Source organism: Zosterops lateralis, assembly GCF_965231275.1.
Source record: "Zosterops lateralis genome assembly, chromosome: Z".
Lineage (NCBI taxonomy): Eukaryota > Metazoa > Chordata > Aves > Passeriformes > Zosteropidae > Zosterops > Zosterops lateralis.
In genome coordinates this window covers 33,029,772-33,049,660 of record NC_139800.1, presented here as the reverse complement: position 1 = coordinate 33,049,660, position 19,889 = coordinate 33,029,772, and the positions used below count along the sequence as shown (strand labels likewise).

The window sequence follows — 19,889 nt, the reverse complement described above, 5'->3', positions numbered from 1 at the left end:
GGTTAGTGGTGCGGGATTTTGTTTCGTTTTGGGTTTTTTTTTTTTTTTTTTTTTTTTTGAGGGGGGAAAAGTTTTGGGGTTTTGGGTGGGTTTTTTTTTTTTTTTTTTTTTTTAAATCTCCATTTTTACTTCAAATCACCTGGGGGCAGAGTGGGGGAAGGGAAGGAGAAAAGGAAGGGGAGAAAGAGAGAGTGTACTGCTGAGAGCCCAGAGGCAAAAGGAAGGGTGCAGGCACTGCCGCTGAGAGGAGATCGAGAGACAGGGGGTGCACTTGACAACCAACATGCAGAGATGGTAAGAAGTTTCCAGCAGCCTTTCGTTTTCATTCTAGCCTTTACTTTGGTTTGATTTGATTAATAAATTGTGCAGTAACACAAGCAGCCCCGCTTGCTCTTGGTGTGTTTCGACCTTCAAAGAAACAAGCAGCCGGGCAAAGCAAAGTAGGGATATAATAAATAAATAAATAAATAAGCTCTCTGCTGCGTGGATTGGGGGAAGAAAATGTCTAAGAGGTTGTGCTAAACTTTAAGTGAGTCTATGGGATTGAAATGAGATGGCCACATGCTTTTTACCGCCTCCTTCCTTTCACTAGAGATGAGGAGCTAGTGTAAAAAAAAAGTGTTTGAGGATGGAGGGAGGGAGAATGAAGGTGGAGTGGGGTTGAGTCGGACATACGGTGGTCTGATCTATATTTTGGCCACCACCTTCTGCTCGGAAATGAGTACGGTTTGCTTTACACTTTGTAAAGGTAACCTTTGAGAGCGGGAAGGAGCTCTGTGTTCGCGTGTGAAACATCGCCTGCGGCGGAGGCAGGAGTGTAAATCCACCTTCCCTCCGAAACTTTTTTTTGTTGTGCATGTGCTTGCAGTTTGCACCTCTCCAATCAGCGATTGCTAACAGAAATTGGAGAGTTAGGCTGATGCCCTAACTGTAAAGGAGAAGGTGGAGCCCCTCAAAAACCAACTTTGAACAAGTTTTTGCTGCATATTTTATGTGCTGTGTATATGCACGTCTCCTTTACAATAGAGGTTTTGCAAAGCAGGGTTTGGGCTTTTAATTTAAAAATTGAAAGTCGAAATGGCCAAGGACCTCATTTTACTGAAGTCCGTTTGCCAGGGTTGTGATGTGAGGATAGGTTGAACAGCTGCGAAAGACAAGCTCATTTAAGCCGTGACTACACTTAACATGCGGAATGATAACTGTTCACGTTAACACATGGATCGACCTCAGCTGGTGATGAACGGTGATCATCCCACGTTCAGTGAAGTAGTATGTTTCCAGTCGCTCTGCTTTCAGTCAGCTTTTGTCACCTCACTCTAGGTGTTAGGGATATTACAGAGGTGTCTTGTGTGCTTTGAATATACACATACATATGTACATGCACACACACAAGTGTATGTATATATTTATATCTCTGTCTACTTATATATGTGTATGTTTCTGCGTGCATATATGTATGTATGTATCTACAGTAATCAAACTATAGATGGAGAATGTCTGTGTGAATGGAGTTTACGATGGAGGGTTTGTGTTTTTGCCTTCTCTCCCTAACATGACATGTCTTGTTTCAGTGATCAAAGCCACAATTGGAGTGTAGGAGATGCAACTGTCAAATGTAGACAACAAGGAAGAGGAAAAAAAAAAAAAAAAAAAAAAAAAAAAAAAAAAAAAAAAAAAAAAAGGGGGGGGGGGAGGAGGGGGAAAAAAAGCAGCATGTGCCCAGGACTATGGTTACAGTAACACTGACAGAAATTAAAGTGGTTTTGAAAGCAGCGTGCGATTTATGATGGTTCCCATTTACCCTAGAGTCAAGCTGTTGTAAAATTGAGGCACAAAAGACATCATGTAGTAATCTGGTGTACCCAGGATTAAAGTGGCAACAAGCGTCTTTTTGTGTGTCTGACAGTTTAAAATGGTTTGAAGCTACTTTTTAAGTAGGAAATCAAAGCAGAATATTATTTCTTTTTATTTTTCTTAATGTGCATGTTAGCTGTAGATAGTAGTTGTTGAAATATTTTTAGCGGAAGTAGGTTTATATTTCTCACTATATTCCATTTTCCCCTCTGTATTATAACCCATCTCCACAGATAAATTATAAAATGGATAGCATTTTTGTCACAGTTTTAGAGTACAAATGTTCACAGTTTAATTGCTGAGTTAATTTCAGACAGTAATATTTAATAAGCCTGATCAGTATATCTGCACAAGAATACCAAGTTCCTGCAAAAGTATGTGGAACTTTCCTTGCCCTTAAAAATGGCAGGATGTTTTAATCTGAAATTTAATGGGGCATATACGATCTCAGTTTCATTTAAAACTGTCCAGTATTTATAAGCCAACTAGCTCTATGTATGTTCTGCTTTAAAAACTTAAAGCACGTGAATTTTAAAACTTGCTAAATACTTCAGATGCATTGTCTTTACCTAATCCACATGTAGAAAAGTCTAAATGTAAATTATAAACTATTTGTTATGAGCAAATTTTGAATCTGCTTTTAAGACTTGGGATTGTGAAAGTGTTTCTTAAGCACACATCTTGCACATGTAACAGAAAATCCTTGCTTTGGTACACTATTTTGTAAAAAATACAACAGTGTGACATTTTAGAGGAAAAAAGTTTTTGGAGCACACCTATGCCTTTAATCACATTATATTTTTATTTTTGAGGCATTTGAGAAAGACGAAAATGCAATTGCAGTAAACAAAATAAAGAAACAGACAAAAGCAGAGATGGCTATTGCTGTATTAAAATGTAAATGTTACAGTTTGAATTTTCTAGTGAGTTTTCGAGTTCAATGCTTTACATAACATTTTGTCCTAATCTTGCTTGCTGTCAGAGATGTTTCATGGTTGTGCAATTGCTGCAGTCAAGAATGCCAATTTGCATTCCAGGAGTGTCATTTGATTACTTTTATCTACACAGCTCGAAGACCAGCCCAGACCTCTCATTTCATCTTGCCATGTCACGAGTCAGTGCTGTGTCCTCTTTTCAAAAATATGCCTGATTTAGACAAGAAAGAAAAGTACTTTCATGTTGCAGCCGCAGTCCCCTGCTAACTTGTCAGCAGCAGGATATGATTCACTTGGGTCCAGAAGAATGGTACAGAGATGAGGGTTAGGCAGTTCAATAAGCCTATGGACAGGTAGTGTGTGACATCCCAAGAGAGCTTAAGTTAATGAAGAACAGGTCTGCTTAGTTCTTCATACTATGACCTGGTGCTGTCCCCACAGTTTTCTCATTTGATCTTTCTCAGCAAATTGATCTTTTCTAGTACTTTTTTGCCTTCCAAGTTAGTCCTTGTGGGACTGAAATTAGCAGAGCAACTTAAGTTGGATAATACAGCTGTTCAGAAAAGAAGAAATTGGACACTAGCTCATAGAGGGGGGAGGGGAAAGTAAGCTATTCTTTCTGTTGTTACTGAGAATTCCTTTTATTTTTAATACTGCAGTTTTATTTTCAAAAACTTCACAATTACCGTATTACTTTGGAACTTCACTTTCTCATTTAATAAAGTTTGTACTGATAGCATTAAATTGCATGCTGCATTAAATGTGTATCATTTAAATAAAACAAACATGCTTGCAGCATCGACTGCAGGTTTAGTTTGGTGTTTGTCAGTTGAACTTGCTTGTTAGAAATGATTTGCTACTCTGTAATGAGGCTTTTACAGTTGTTGTAAGACATTTTAAATATCAATTGCACATGCCAACTATATTATTTATAGCCTGCTAAATAACTGTAATTCTGCAGTATCCAATACTGAAATGCAGTGGAGATTAAACAATAAAAGCCATTACAAATGGTATGTGTAAATATTATGGTAGGTGAAAATACAGTCAACAAATTACCACTGGCATTACTGGTTTTCTGGAAAACCAGCATATGTCAACAAATTGATTTTAACTAATATACTTATAAACTATTATACTTAAAATCTGGGATCTAAAGGGGCTATAGTATTATCTGCCAGGTTTCTTTATGTGATTTTGCACTTGGTAATTGGAAGGTGGAATGGAGGGGTGGGTGTGTGTGTGTTTCAATACATACACGGCTAGGCTGTCAAACAACGTAAGATTTCAAACCCGAATTCGGTAAATAAAGTGTAAGTTGGAAATTATTAAGAGGGTCTTTAGTGTGCTGCACGTGAGGAAGCAGTATTTAACTTTATTTCATAGCAGATATTCTCGCATATAATCCACATCCTTTCAAGTTGTAGAATTAAAAACACTGCTGAATGGAAACAAGAACATGTATTATGTAAGGGAAATACTGTTCTCACTCTCTCTCTCTCAGTATTGCTTTTAAAAATGGAAAGGAACTGTAAAGGATCATTGGTCAGTTAAGCTCCTCTGGAGAGCTAGAGGGAGCTTCCGGCTTTTATTAGATATGCCATAGGTAGGAAGAAGGGAAAAAATATTCTGAATAAGAGAGGGCTGATTCCTGCCCTTTTTTTGTTCCAGAGCCAAAGATCTAGAAATTAGACTTTGAGGTGGCTTTATTCTGTGTTAAGTATCTGTGTATGTCAGTAGGATTTGTGGCTGACTACAGATCTTGTGAATTTCAAACAAAGCAGAAATGACCAACAGCAAAGCAATTACATCAAAACAAGTCCAAGTAAAACACTGGATTTTGTACAAAAACCAAATTTATTTTTCTTTCGTCTCAGAGATGGGCGTTTCTGGCAGTGTCCCTTTCCCTTTTGCACTTTGGACACTGTCACTAGAATGTGAAATCTTTTCATCGCTGAATGTTGTTTAATGCGAGTCCTGACTCTCAGTCTGCAGGTTTGCGCAGAACTTTTTATTTAGTGATTTAATTTGATTTAATGTCTACTGTTAGTATGTGTTAGGAAGAAAATGTACCTGTCTGGAAATACAAAAGTTTCCTCACAAAATACAAAACAAATAGAGTATATCTGTCATTTTGGAAATGTGTATCACTTCCTAATCTAGCCAGGAATTTGTACTTAATTTAGAAGAGTAGCATTTAACATGGCTTAATAAAAAGCATCTGTCTAAACCTTGTATTCTGTGTCAGTTTCATCCCACCTAAATTCTGACATATTTTTTCGAAAAATGCATTGATCATAATTGCTGCTTAGTATTTATATGGCAGCTTTTAGAAGTATTACTTTGGACAAACTTATTTACCTTTTCAGTAAATTATATAATCCAGTGAGATAAAGTACCAGATTTGTCTCCTTTATCTCTCACACAGTAGCTCTCATTATGTGCTGTGCTAGTAAAACCCTTTATTTGTTGATTATTAGAATCTTAGTACACTCAGGAGTTCTGATGTAATTTAATGTGGTTGTTCAAGGAGGTTCTCTCATTTAGAATCTTCCCATAATACTCTCACCACATATTTATAAATATGTCTATTTTATACTCCAGATAGATATGTAAATACTTTTTTTTTTTTTTTTTTTATTCCAGGTAAATCAAGGATTTTGGGAGAGAATTCTTTTCATCTGCAGCATTTATTTCAGTACTTCTCTCTTGAAATATTTTATGTCAAAAGAACTCACACAAATTCAAGTAACGATCAGATTTGCTTCTGATTTGTTACTTCAGAGAGCTATTTCTGTTTCTTTAAATTTTTTTAATATCCTACTGTGTACGTAAATCACATTTTTGTAAAAAACTATAAAAAGAGAAGTTTTAAAACCACGCTGGACATTGCAATTATTTTTTCATTATGAAAACCAGAATGTTCATAATGCTGATTTGTAAGTCACAAGCCAAGTGAAATCAAAGTGCCATAAGCTAACCACTAAAAAGTTTTTAAGTCACCATGGTCTGGTGCACTGTCTGGAAGTTCAGCTATGTTTTTGCAGAATATTGTAATTGGTTAGGTCTACGTTCTGCTGCATATAAAACTGTAGAAGCTAGGGGCCTGTTAGAAAATCTTCAGCTATCAGAAGTTTTAAAGGGTATGCAAAGTGTATCATTAACTGCTATCAGCTGTAAATGAAGCTGGGTGTATGTGCAACACCCGTCCTGCTGTCAGCTGGAATCACACTGAATTAGTGTTGCAACTTTATTATATTTGTCAAATATGTATTATTTTGGAACTTCTGGTTTGTGCTCTTAGTCAATGCTCTTTACTGTTGAATACAAAGATGTAACAGCAAACAAAAAACATTTTTCCCTTTTTGTGACCTGACATTTGCTGAAGTGCCCCATGCTGAAATTTCTTTTCAGTATCTTTTTTTTTCTTCCAAAGCCAGACATGTACCCAGACACAAAAGCCTCTGTGTATAGCAAGCTGTTTTAAATATTGTGACTCGACGATGTGCTGTCCTTTCTCGGCTTGAGCCAAGGATATCTGCTCAGTGTCTGTGGATTACCAAGTCCCTTCTTTATTGTACCTCTTGTCAGCTATTCCTATTCATTTAACCTTTCATTAGTGTCTGTGCAGCTTCACTGTCTGGAAAGGCAAGGAGAAACCTAAAGGCCTACTGTCACAGTTATTAGATTTCTCAGTTACATCCCAGCAACCATAAAGGAGTAAGAGTCAACGCTATTGTCATGCATGCTGCTATCCTGGGGTGCAACTCTTCTGTGCATGTCAAGGACATGTGCCACATGTTGATAATGCATCCCGGAGATAAACGCACAACATGGGGGATAAACCAAGGCTGGCACTAATGAGCTTTATGGGAGTTATTGCAAAGACAAACAGTTGTGAAGGAATTTCTCTTAAAAAAGTAGAGATGGATTTGCACTGTTGCCAAGGCTTGCTTGCAAGGTACTTGTCAATCATGTTAGTTTCATTTAAGCGCCATTTACAAAGAAAAAATATTTTCCATGACTTAGAAATGTGTTGCTTTTCACTTTTTAAGCTGCCAGTCTAAACTGTACCTTAAAATGTCCTCAGTGACAGGCTTTATGACTGTTTTTTTTATTTACTTGGTCTTGGATCAAAATCTGCCAATCTTTCAAATTACTTGAAAATAAAAAAATTGCAAATACTAATTGTGATGCATTTTGAAATATTCTACTTAGTAAAGCTCAAAAGTTCACTCTTGATTTTGTAAAAATACTGTCATGGTCTTTTCTTAGGCATAAATTTGGCTAAGAATATCTAGGGGCATCTAAATAGTTTATTCTACATTTGCTACCCAAAGAGCCAAAATTAATAGTAGTAACACAACTTCCTCATTCTACTGAGGCATGCTCTCCATTTAATTCAGTGCCATATTCACATACATTTTCATTCCAAAGTTTCTTGAAGCTCATCTTATCCTGTTGACCTAATGTAACTGAATTTGGAGCTCTCAGTTTATATAATATCAAAAAAATACATGCTTATTCCTCGCTTCTCTATATTTGACTTTTTAGACTTTCATAAGGAGATTTTGACGAAAAAAAACCCTATAGATTTATGGTTCAATTATAATTTTGATAATTCTTCTTTGTTCTATTAGCGTCTCATTAGGGTCGCATATTGCTCCTATTCACAGCAAGGTTGGACGTGAAAGTAAAGCCACTGAAACCAGTGGAGTTAAAGTTTTATGAAACTATTGAATAAAATCTAGTCACCTCCTTTGCACTTTTCATAGCATGCTGAGAGGATTTTGAAGATTATCAATGTAGTAGGCTACAGGAAAATTCTTTAAAACTTCCTTATTTCAGATAAACATTTTAGATTAACATCATCTGAAAGTATGAGAGGTCATAGTTTATTAATAGGAATTCTGTGATTTTTGATATTGAATAAGCAAAGCCTGACTGCACTTTTTGCTTTAATTCAGAACATAGAATCCAAAGTGACCAGAAGTATAATAGTTGATTGTAGGAACAAGTGCATCCAAAGAAAAATGTATTTCAGAGAAAATTCAGCAAAAGCAGTCTTTTGATTTTTCTTGTTCAAACACTGGAAACATTTGTAATGCTGATATTTAATTTCGCTCCCCTGAAATTAGAAGAGAAGCTTTTTTATTTTGTGATTTGAATTAGACAAATATTTAAATGAAAAAAAAAGCCTTCAGACATGATCTGGAACAAATATAAAAGTGCCCTTAGTTTAAAACATCCTTTCATTACTAGACTGATTTTAGCTTTGATGAGTCTAAAACTTACTACATGGTTTCCAAATCAAAGATGAAAGGGCCAGTTAGGAATCAAATAAATTTTCCTGTTGAAATGTAGCATTTGACATTTAGAGAGATGTGCTCAGCATGATGAACCACTTCTCTTTACTGTAACTAGCCTGGTGACTTTTTTGCAATAAAACTACTTTGAAATTGAATTCAGTTATAATAAATTTAAGGTAAATTAATTTGGAGCCCCTGATTAGTGCCATTTTTGAACTTAGGGAAATATTTTCCGAAAGTGCTTTTTAGCCCTTTATTGTTAAGACATTTAAAATTTCATTGCTAAGTAATTACTTTTGTACTTGTTTTGATAGACTCTTACTGGCCTAACTCTGTTGACTTTGTTGTGGCAGTGTGCCAATTTTATTAAAGAAGGCTTTTGTTGTTCATCTCACTGTGCAGTTGCAGGTATATTCCTAATACCAATCAAATGGGCATATACCCCATCTGTATGTTTGAAAAGTTATTATTATGGACAGTAATGTATAGTCTACAATACAGTTGACCAGATTTTTTTATACTGTTCTGATGCCAATTACAGGCTTCTAAAAGTCTACTGATAATACTTAACTCTCCAGAATGAGATTCTGTACAGAATCCTAGAGAGCATTTTGGAAAGTGTTTTGCTGTTCTGATAGAGATACTAAGAATAGAAAAAAATAGCAAATACTATGTAAGTAAAAGTGCAAACTTTCAACTTTTGTGCAAGGCTATGACTGTATTTTAGTTAGCAGCTGTATTTTGAGCCAGCTTTTGAAGATACCTTGTTTCTGATATCCCATGAAATATGCCTGATCAATTAAATAACACTACAAGCCAGTTGTCTAAGTGATTATATAGGCAATGTGGAGAGGCTGGGTAATTTATGCTTTTCAGTACACAAACTGGCGTTAAGATTTTCCTCTCACTTTGGTGGAAATACTAAAAAGCAATGTGTAAAATCATGTACATTATGTAACTAAAGCTTCTAAGTGAATTTAAGTCTAAGCTAATGTAATTCACATGGTAAGACAGAAAGAAAGTGAAGTAGGAAGAGGAAGCAGTAGCAGATAAGTGATGTATGATTTAAAGGTTTCTATTCCTTTACTTAAACTATGCTTATTTTTAAACTTTTGTCATTGGAATGTAAATTACAATCTTCTCTATTTCCTCTTATCTACATGTAACTCATACTAGTTTGTGTGTCAGTTTGTGTATCAGCTTTTATTTTATGTGTCAGCTGGTATATTTAAAGGATTTGTGATATCAGATGGTTCTTCATAAGCAAGAATTTCTTCAATTCCTGAGCAGACATTTTTGCAATGGTGGGGTCAGTATGACAGTAGCAGGGATGGGGATAATCTACTGGTTCTTTTTTATTTGGCTTGGGGTTCAGAAAATGGGAAGAAGCTGTTCACCATCTTGTGTAGATTGATGGACAACCTTTGTGAATACTCTAGTAATAGTCTTTTAAAAACAAGAGGTGAATAATAGGCTCTGTGATGCTGGTAACAGCAGGGAAGGAGGTGAGTGAGACTAATAGTATAATGCAGGAAGAACCTGACAGGCTTCTATCTCTAGTCACCCTAGCAGCAGGACAAGGGGCTTGCCTCTTTCCAACTGTGCAAAACTTTCCTGTCCTCTCATGTTACTTGTATGTGGAATTTCATGGTCCTTTTTCTGCTAAATGATTCGCAGGTGTGGGCAGTATGGTGGGATGAGTTTTGCATAATTTGTGAGTTCCATGCAGTATTTGCAAGCCTCTAGGCTCTACAGAGGATTTGTGAGTCTGTTAGATAAACCTGTGGAACACAAAGGCAGTTACTGTCTTCCCATTGTCAAACATGGAGGGTCAAAAAAAAAAAAAAATCACACTTCTCATGTAGCAGTTGCCACACTCATGAAGAATCTAATTACAGTAGATCAAACAGTTGCAAAAGAGAAACTCTCTGTGTAGAGGGGTCAGGAGAGCTAGTCTTGTTCTCACCTTTATAGAGTTAAGTCTCAAGGATGTGAGGGATACAACTATTCACTTTCAGACTTCAGTTTTACTCCATCAGTTTTTAGGATTGTTTTTGCTCTTGTTGTGATAAGTTTATAACAAAGGAACACAAATTTATCCCATAACAAGCAAAATCATAAAATCATAGAATAGTTTGGGTTGGAAGGGACCCTGAAGATTGTCTACTTCTAACCCCCCACCACCATGGGCAGGGACACCTTTCACTAGACCACATTGCTCAAAACCCCATCCACCCTGGCCATGAACACTTTCAGGGGTAGGACATTCACAGATTGCCTGGACAAGCTGTTCCAGTGCCTCACCACTCTCACAGTAAAGAATTTATCCTTGATACCTAATCTAAACCTATCCCTTTTCAGTTAGAAGCTGTTCCCCTGAACGACTCAGTCTTTCCTCATAGGAGAGATGCTCCATCCCTACAATGAACTTGTTAACCTTCCTCTGGATATGCTCCAACAGACCCATGTCCTTCCTGCTCTGGGCACACCAGAGCTGGATGCAGCAGTGCAGGTGGGGTCTCACCAGAGGCACCCCAAGTCACTTTCCTTGAGGTTGCTCTCTTTCCTTAATTCTCCAGCCTATGTTGGTACCAGGGCTTGCCCTGACCCAGGTGCAGCCCTTTGCTCTTGGCCTTGTTGAACCTCATGGCATTGCCATGGACCCGTTCCTCAAGCTTGTCCAGGACCCTCTGGATGGCATCTTGGCGTTCAGGTGTGTCAATCACACCACTCAGCTTGGGGTCATCTTCAAACTTGCTGATGATGCTCTTGATACCTCTGTGTGTGCCATTCATTGAAGGCATTGATTTAATGACTGAAGACATTAAATAACACTGATCCCAGTACAGTCTCTTGAGGGACACCACTTGACTCTGGTGTCCATTGGGATGCTGAGCCATTGACCACTATCCTCTGAATGCAATCATCCACCTTATCCACCAAACAGTCCATCCACCATATCTCTTCAATTTAGAGAAAAGGATATGGTGGGAAATAGTGTCGGAGGCCTTATGTGAAGTCCAGATAAATGACATCCATAGCCCTTCCCTTGTCCACTGAGTAGTCACTCATCATACAAGGCCACTTGGTTGGTCAGGCAAGATGGAGTAATACAGGCAGTCTCAAATCACCTCCCTGACCTCCCTTGTCAGGGAGGTCCTCCCTGTGCCTTAGCAGAGCTTCTGGGACGGATCTGTTCCATGATCTTCCCAGGCAGAGAAGGAAGATGACAGGTCAGGCATTGCCAGGGTCCTTTTTTCTGGCCTTTTAAACATGGGTTCAGTGATTCCCCCTTTCCAGTCGCCGGAGATGGACTGCCATGACTTTTCAAATATCGTGAATAGTGCCTTAGCAAACTACATCAGTCAGTTTCCTCGTGACTATGGGATATATCTCATCAGGTCCCATAGATTATGCATGATTATGTTCCTCAGATGGTGACAAAACCTGATCTTCTCTTACAGTGGGAAGCACTTTCCTCCCGCAGTCCCTGTTGTGAGATTCATTCACTCAAGAAGTGCAAGAAGAGAAGTGCCAGTGGAGGCTGAGGCAAAAAATTGCTGAGTACCTCAGCCTTCACCTCATCCATTGCTAGCAGTTTTCCAGCTTGTTTGTATATCCAGAGTAGGTATACCTTCTCTGACCTTCCCATTCTGGTTAACATACCTGTAAAAGCCTTTGCAATTCTTTGTGTGCTGTGCCAAGGTGAACAGTGCTTTCACCTTGGGCTTTTTCACCCTATCTCTACACAACAGGGAAGCACCCAAATGCTCTTCCCAGGGAGAAGACCTGCCCCTGCTTCACTGGCAGTGGATTTCCTTCCTACCCTTTAGTTTGACCAGGAGTTCCCCATTCTGCCATACCACTGCTTGTGTTCTTTGCCTGAATTCTTGTTCCTGGGCATTCCTAGGTCATATGCTCTATGGAAGACTTCATTAAAGATCTGCCAGCTCTGTTCTGCTTCCTTGTCCCTGAGGACAGTTTGCTAGAGGGTCCGTTAATGGGATTCATCCCAGCAAATTTCAGGAATAGCATCTTGGTCATAACTTTCCAGCATCGTGGTGGCTTCCAGCATCATGGTGGCTTCCAGCTCCTGCTGTTTGCTGCCCATACTGCATGCATTGGTGTAGAGGCACTTGAGCTGGATTGTTTGCCAAGTAACCTTCTTAGAGGAACATCCCTAAATTTCTTTGAGATATTTCCCTAGTGTCTCCCTGTTGGTTGTTACTGCCTTAGAAATTCCTGTCTCATCTCCTTAAGACTCCAAGTGTGTTCCGGTGTGTCTGGCACATTTCAGACTCATTGCCAGAGGGCCCTTAGTGGTACTAAATATGTATGTTTCTTTGTTTTACATGTTGAAGGAATAATTTTGATATGTTGTTTAAATTTAATTCAAGTTTATTTCAAAAAGCAGTTTAATACTTTGGTAGAAATGCAAGTTTATTTCAAAAAGCAGTTTAATACTTTGGTAGAAACAGACCAGTGGCTAATATAGAAAGATGACCTGCAGATGGAGTGGAAGGAAAAACTTTTAGTAATTCTGCTGCAACTTTCCTCTTTGTGTGTGTTTATGTATGTATCTATACATTATGGTAAATACATACATAGCGTTTCCTTGTAGAGTCAAGCAAGACATCCATAAAGTTAATCCATATAGACATTGCCATTATATCTCTTTTGGTGTCTTGTTGGTTGCTTAAATGAAGACATTTAGAAACTAGATACCTAATTGAACTTCTCAGAGCTCACTTATTCTGAAGTTAGTGCTAAAGGCCCTTCCAGGGACTGCTGCTTGAAAGCATGTTAATGATACATCTTTGACAATGTTCTTTTCTCTTTTCTTTTTCTTTTTTTTTCTTTTCTAATGCCAAGATAAGTACTACTTGTATAATCCTTGCCTAATTTATTTTAGAATTGATAGAATTTGGTGTTTCATCCCAGATTTAAGATCCCATGCCCACAGTCATTATAGAAATCTTCTTTGATTTATATAAATGTTTTGTCATAATGTAGTCTTTAGGGAAGAATTACACCCTTTCACTGAAAGAAAAGAAACCATTCAAAGGATTGAGTTTCTTTTTCTTAATTTGTCATATAGCCCATTTTGGTGCTTCAGGGCAATATTTTTTCTCTCTCCAGCTTATGAAGGGTGTTTCAGCTAAGTGTGCTCATGCCTTTAAAAATCATTTGGTGTGAGAACTTTTTAAGTTACAGGGTGGTTTATTTTTTTTTTTTTTTTCTATAATACACTATACCCCGTCTTTGAGCTTTCAATTTAAGTATTCTGTCATATACTGCCAAAAACTTTGTTCAGAGCTCTGTCTGTGTTGAAACATGTATGCTTGTCCCAGTGTCATAACTAATTATATACCTTATGCTTACTTCTAGTAATTGAAAAGTAGACCTACCGCAGGATAAGTTTTAGTATTAGATTGTATCTTGGGGACATGTTGCAGAAATCAAATTTCCACCAAGCAGCAACTTGTATTTGTAAACAGATATTACTATTTTAAGTGCATCATCTCATGTTTGTTTCTTGACATCTGTGTGTGTTTGTTTTAAACCTAGGGAGAAGGTGTTTTTGAACTGTACCTCTGCATGTGTAGTAATTATAACCTACTTCTTTTAATCACAGGATTCTGAAGTGCCTATCTTCAGATGAAGGCCTATGTTGCCATGCCGTCTTTCTGTGAATTTTGTTTGGTGGTTCTGAACTTCCAGAAAATGTGTCTGTATATAGTACTTTGATAAGTTCTGTTGGCCTACAATGCTGTTTTCAGCTCTTTACTTAAAGAAAGGAAAAAAAAGAAAAGGAGCTAGAGACCATCATTTTTATCAGTAGGAATGCATGGAATTTAGAGGAGAAAAGCAACATTTTTTCCATCTTTCCCTTTGCAGCATCTTTCACTTGTGTTTTGTGTGTATGTACACATATATGTGTCTTTGTGTACCTATAAATCTTCCTAGGTACATGCAGAAGGAAAGAAGGAGTCTTGTGTTATGTGTAGGGGTTTTTCGTGTGCTTAGAGCTAGGCTAACAAACAATGATTTATACACACACAGCATGTATAAAACATGTTCTTCTTGTCCATGCCTGCTGAATAAAGACACTGCCAGTTTTAAGTCTCATTGGGGTTTTTTTCCAGTTAAAGGTTTCTTAGATAATTCACTGGTTATGTAACCTTCCACCTATTAGTTCTGTGGCAGGAGAGCAGCATGATTTTGTCAAATAAGGTTGTTACTTTGTGGCATCTTTGAAATTAATGTGAATTAAATCACTTCCTTTGAAAGTTTTTGACAACAAAATGTTTGGTGTGTTTTTAAACATTTCCAGCGTCTCAGTGTTGTTAGTTTTATCTTCCACTTACCTCTCCACAACTGGCATTTTTTAGAAGGGCTCAGGGAAGGAAAAGACTGGGTCAGTCTGACCAGGGAAAGTATAATGCTGTCCTGCATTCCAGCTTTATATGTGTCACAACTGAGTTAATATGGCTTGCTAAGAAAGATTAGTGCACTGCAAGTAAGATCTTTCACTGATTTTTAACCTTCAGTTTTCTTTTTCAAATCTATGCAAAAATTTAGTTTCCTAATTTCTGCAGAAAAAAGGATTATTTGCCAGTATAAAAAAGCATACTTTTGTTGGGTTTTTTTTAATATTTATCTTATTTGAACTTAAATAATTATACTATTTTTCTTTTCTGTTTTTACAACTCTCCACTCACGTGTGAATTTGAAACACTTAATTTTGAAAATTAACCCAGCTATTCCAGTGATGTGAAAATTGGAGGTGTAGTTGTCTGAGAAACAAGTACATCTTACTCAGCCCCTGAGGAATAAAGGAGGCTGAGTATTCTTCTATATCCCAGCCCAAGGAATCCCATCTTCTATATCTGCCATTCATTCTTTTAATTGGTATGTCCTTTTTCCCTTTGCTTGCTGTAAAGGAAGAAGACAGTTTTGTCCCTGTCTTTGAGTCACTTTGGATGTGATTGTTCTAGCTTGCTTTCAGACAGACAAGGTATTTATGGTCTTCTCCCTAAAATTCTAACTTTTAAGTCTGTCTTTCCTCAACTAAATTTCTATCTCAAGGTTTCCAGAGCAGCAGCAGTAAAGTACTGACATGAGAGTTTTCACTTCTGGTCACAGAAATCTTGTCAATGAGGACAACACTACAAGCAGTAGTGGTTACAGAGGGCCATGGAGCTATTGGTCTGGACGCCCAGATGCATTCTATGTTGCTTCGATTCATTCAGTGTTTGAGAGGCCTGTCTCTCTAGGACTAAAATTCATAGTGCAAGTTCCAGATTTCCTAAAACTGAATGACCGTTGCCTGAAAGTGATTCCTGCTTGCCCAAGAGAGAGGTTTACAAGTCCTGACAATGAATATATTTCTAGGTTTCTACATAGAAAAGCAGGATGAAAGAATGAAAAATTGAGTACCAGTATTGGCAGACTAAATATCATTTGACAATAACAGAAACCTTTATATCTGTAAATTAACTGGTAGTTGACAGGAACATAAAACTATTAAAATCTCTAAAACAAGCAGAGATATGCTGCCGGGGGAAAAAACCCTGCTTTTCTTTCATGTAAAATAACATATGGCAAGGGAAGAAATTTTGGCCTGTAGTTGCTATTGTCTGTAATATGTAGTTGAACATGAATACCAGAAGTGTTTTGTCACTGTTCATGAGACAGACCATTATCACTGTTAGATTATTCAAATATTTAAATTATAAATCCAAAGAGTTGGTAATATCCATTATTGCAATAAAGAAAAATTTTCATTTCTTTTTGCTTCTTCAAAGATAATTAATAAGATAATTGTAATTTCTAATACAGTGCCTCTTCTTGGGGAGAATAAGGCAAGGTCCTTTATGGAAAGGAGAACTTAGTTTAATTTGCACAAATGTGGTTTGATTTTGAGGTAAACATGGAATGTCAAAATGGATTCAGGTAGAAGAACTGGAATTGGCTTTTGAATTGTGGTCCTATTCCTTGTCTTAGTTCTGGAGTTAAGAGCCTAGAAGAACCAAAGCAGCTCTTGCAGCACTGGTCTTATGATTATGGCACAAACAAAAATACAGATGTGTTTTACTAGAAGTTATTCAGTCTGCTGCTGGTTTCTCTCTCTTATCCATTGTCTCAGTTTTAAGTTTCTGAACATAATATACACAGAGGAAACTTCTATGTGTCAGTATCTGTTTTGAAACATTTTATCTTGTAGTGCTTTACATTTTGTTCCCCTCAATGATGCAATTTTTAAAGCAAGTTTATTAGTTTTTAAAATGCTTTATAACACATGCAAAAAAAAGTAGAGAAACATTGAAACATTCTGACATCTTACGAGTCATTGTGTATTTACCTTGTATAAATATGAGAGCATATAGTATCTGCTTCTAATGCACATGAAAAAAACCTGGATGGAAAGATTCAAAGACCTGTGTGTATGGCAGTGCTGTTGTCTTTTGCTAGTATGCAGTGTATTATTGAGTTGTGCCTCTTGGGAAGAGAACGTTTTTAAGTTCCACAAGTCTGAATGAATTTTGTTGTACAAAAATCTCTAAAACCAAAATCCCATCAAACCGGACCCCCAGCATCTGGTTTTCATCTGCTCTGATTGTATCAAGAGGAAACAATCCCATGTAGATGAAGGGTTGTATTCACCGTGAGTTAGGTCCCTAGTGTGATTGCAAAGGTTGAAAGAACCACTATCCAGAACTTGTCTGACACAGTAACTGAAAGTAATTTTTTTTTTTTTTTTTTTTTTGTTTGTTTTGTTTTGTTTTGTTTTGTTTTCTGGTATCACAGGTATATTACCCTCATTTTTCAAGAGCTTTGTTGAAGCTAAAAGGATATATTTTTGTCCAGAATCATACACAGGGAGCTTATTTTGTGTATTATTCCATGAATGTCAGTATCATATCAGTAATCTCTCAAGAGGTGAGGATGGGTCTTATCTTCTCCATTAATACTTATTCCCTTTCCCTGTTGTATTTCTCTGGGGAATGGTTTTTCCCCCCAGGTCCCCTGGAGCCTGTGACTATATGGTCTGACCCTTGCTTCTCTTCTTGACCTCATTGGCTGGGGTCCAGCTATCCTTTTCCTGTGGAATAGACTACATAATGCCCTGTTCTTCCTTGTTCGCTCTCTCCCTCTGGATTCCTTTGAGAATAAATGCCTTGGTATAATCTGGGGAAGAGCCTCTTTTGATATCTTTTGTCTTGTCCCTGGTATATTCTCTCCAAAGCCTCTCAAGAACTGAACTAGCCAAAGACCCCTGGGAGGCCGGCAGAGAGAAATATATCATTTCCCATTCCCAAAAACACCTGCCAGGCATGTGATGCTGAAGTAAAAATTCATTTGTTAAAAGACTCAGAAGCATAATTGGTGCTGTGTGAACTGGAAAGTAAGGATTCCAGAAACACAATAGATGGTGAAATGAAGCCCTTCCCTGTGCAAAATGAAGTCCGTGCCTAATTTGAAGATAACAAAACATCTGGGTCCATGAGAGATCAGACTTATTCTGAAGATATGCAGAGGACTACAATATGTCTTGTTCATATTTAATATTTTGGAGTGCCTGAACTCCAGCTGCATTCCCTCTGATAAATGATCTGTGAGAGAGAGATGAGAAAACTTCAGGTGTCAATAAGCAAAAGGCAGCAGGAACAAACCAAATTAGTGACATGGAACATCTAATGGATTTATTTTAAATGAAGAAGTGCTTTCCTGAAGCCTTGATATTTATATCAGTGGGAAATGAACCATAGTAAATTCAACAGGTGTAGGCAGGAGCAAATGTCTTCACTGGTTTGAGTTGAAGAATAGAATTGAAGTCAGAGTAAATTAAAATAAAACCAGTCCAACAACTAAAGAGTCCCTAAATCAACATAAAATACTCTAAAGGAGAATATTGTGGCAGATTTTGTGTCAGTGCATTAATAAAAATACAATATTTTCTCTGGATTTTCAGCAGAGATTGATATTAGTTCTTAGAACTTTACCAAGCCATACATGTGCATGTTGCTTTTTAGAACCTGCATAGTCTTCTTGTGTTTTATGAGTCTCTGTTTTCAGCAATGCCTGATCTGGACATTCCCACTTTTTCTTGGGAGATGTCAGTCAGGTTAGTATTACCTTTTGAATTGTATTCCATGTGAAAAAAGTAGCATACAGATTTAAAAGACGCAACTAGCTTCCCAGTTGGCCTAATTGAGGTTGCAAGAATGTAGACTTTTACTAGCTATGACTGTGGTTTCCGTACAAGAAAATGTTTCCTTCACCAGATGGAGCCTTAGTTTAGTACATTTAGATCTGCTATGCCCCTCAGCATGCTCAAATCTTTCTTCTGAACTCTTAATTAAAATAGGGGTTTATTTGAAATGTAATTTTTCTTACTTCATTGTCCTAACTCAACTTTGAATCAATTAATCTTTATGATTTTTTTTTAATAGTAAATGCATGTTTGCCAAAACTGAAGAGGAGAAAAAAAGTAGGTTATCTGCAGAATGTCTGCACAAAGCAACTGAAATTCTTTCCAACATTCTATATGTTATCTGAAAGCCACTTTCAGTTAGGTGAAATCCTTGGGAAAATTGTTTTTGCCTACTAAGCTCAGTTTTGTTATGAAGATGCTAGTGAGGTTGTCAGAACATGCTCAAGTGTAACATAAAATACATTAGCAGTACGGAGCTGGAAGTCTGGATTTAAAGTTACTCTGAAACTTTCATTCATACTAATCCTATTTCACTAATAGAGATACTTTTCCACTGCCTGTTAAAGGTAGAAATTATTGCCAATAATGATTGTGCAGGATTTGAGAAGTGCTTGGTCAGAACAATGCAACCTAGATAGATGGGTTCTGTGAATTGTTTAGGAAGGGCTGTATAACCCAATTGCAAAATGAATGAGACCTCCTCACACTTTCCTTGTCCTTTGTTCAGTCCATGAGATGGTTATTACATTTGTTGATTTGATGAGTTAGCATTGGTTAAGGGCCAAACTCCCACCCAGCTGCTTGATTGCTTCTTCATTCCTGACTTCCCTACTCCCTACAAGAAGTGCAGGAGGATGGGAGATGGGAGGTTTATCGTTGGTCCATAACAGGTCTCCTCTGCCTACCTTCTTCCTCAAGTCTTACCTTGTTCCAGCATGGATGCTTTCCTGTGCTGCAGACCTTCAGGAAAAATCATCTCCAATCTGGCATCTTCATGGGCCAGTTCCTTCCAGGATTATCCACCTGTTCTGGGGCCCTCCACAGGCTGTAGTGTTCCAGCATGGTCCCCTTGAGCTGCAGGGGGATCTGGCCTGTGGGGCACCACTTGTACCACCTTCTCTGACCTTGGAGTTTGCTCTGTTTTTTCTTAGTCTTTTCTCCTTTCCACTCTCCCTGTTCAGTGTGGTGCCCTCTCTTAAGAATATTTTCCCTGAGGTGCCACCATCTTGGCTGAGGGGCTTAGCTGTGTTCTGCAGTAGGTCCATTGGACAGGGCAGCCCTTGAACTCCTCCTCACAGAGCCAAGCCCTGCAACCTGCCCATTGCCACCACCTTCACAGCTACATCAGCACAGCTGAGTAAGGCATCATGACAGCTCAGTAAGGCAATATGAGATAATTTTAATTTTTTTTTATTTTGCATGATGCTTACTTTTAGCATTGAGGATTTATTAACTATTACTGTTTTGTGGTGATGTGTAATGAGTTGAGGATTTTTTTGCTTAACTTCTGAGTCGTTTTTCCACTTTTGCGATTTATAGATTGGCTACCCACACCAGGAGACTAAATTTGTC

General features: G+C 37.6%; 1 protein-coding gene across 6 annotated transcripts in view; it reads left to right on the top strand.

The window, feature by feature from the left end:
• BNC2 (basonuclin zinc finger protein 2) overlaps positions 1 to 19,889 on the top strand; it is a 333,664-nt gene that overhangs the window by 958 nt on the left and 312,817 nt on the right. For 2 of the 6 annotated variants that reach the window (XM_083883386.1, XM_083883382.1), the window contains exon 1: positions 193 to 294. The exons of the other annotated variants lie outside the window; for them this stretch is intronic. In XM_083883386.1, the coding sequence (XP_083739512.1) occupies positions 292 to 294 (3 nt within the window). In that variant the 5' untranslated portion in view covers positions 193 to 291. Of the gene's footprint in view, positions 1 to 192; positions 295 to 19,889 lie in introns of those variants that run through there. 6 annotated transcript variants of the gene reach the window in all.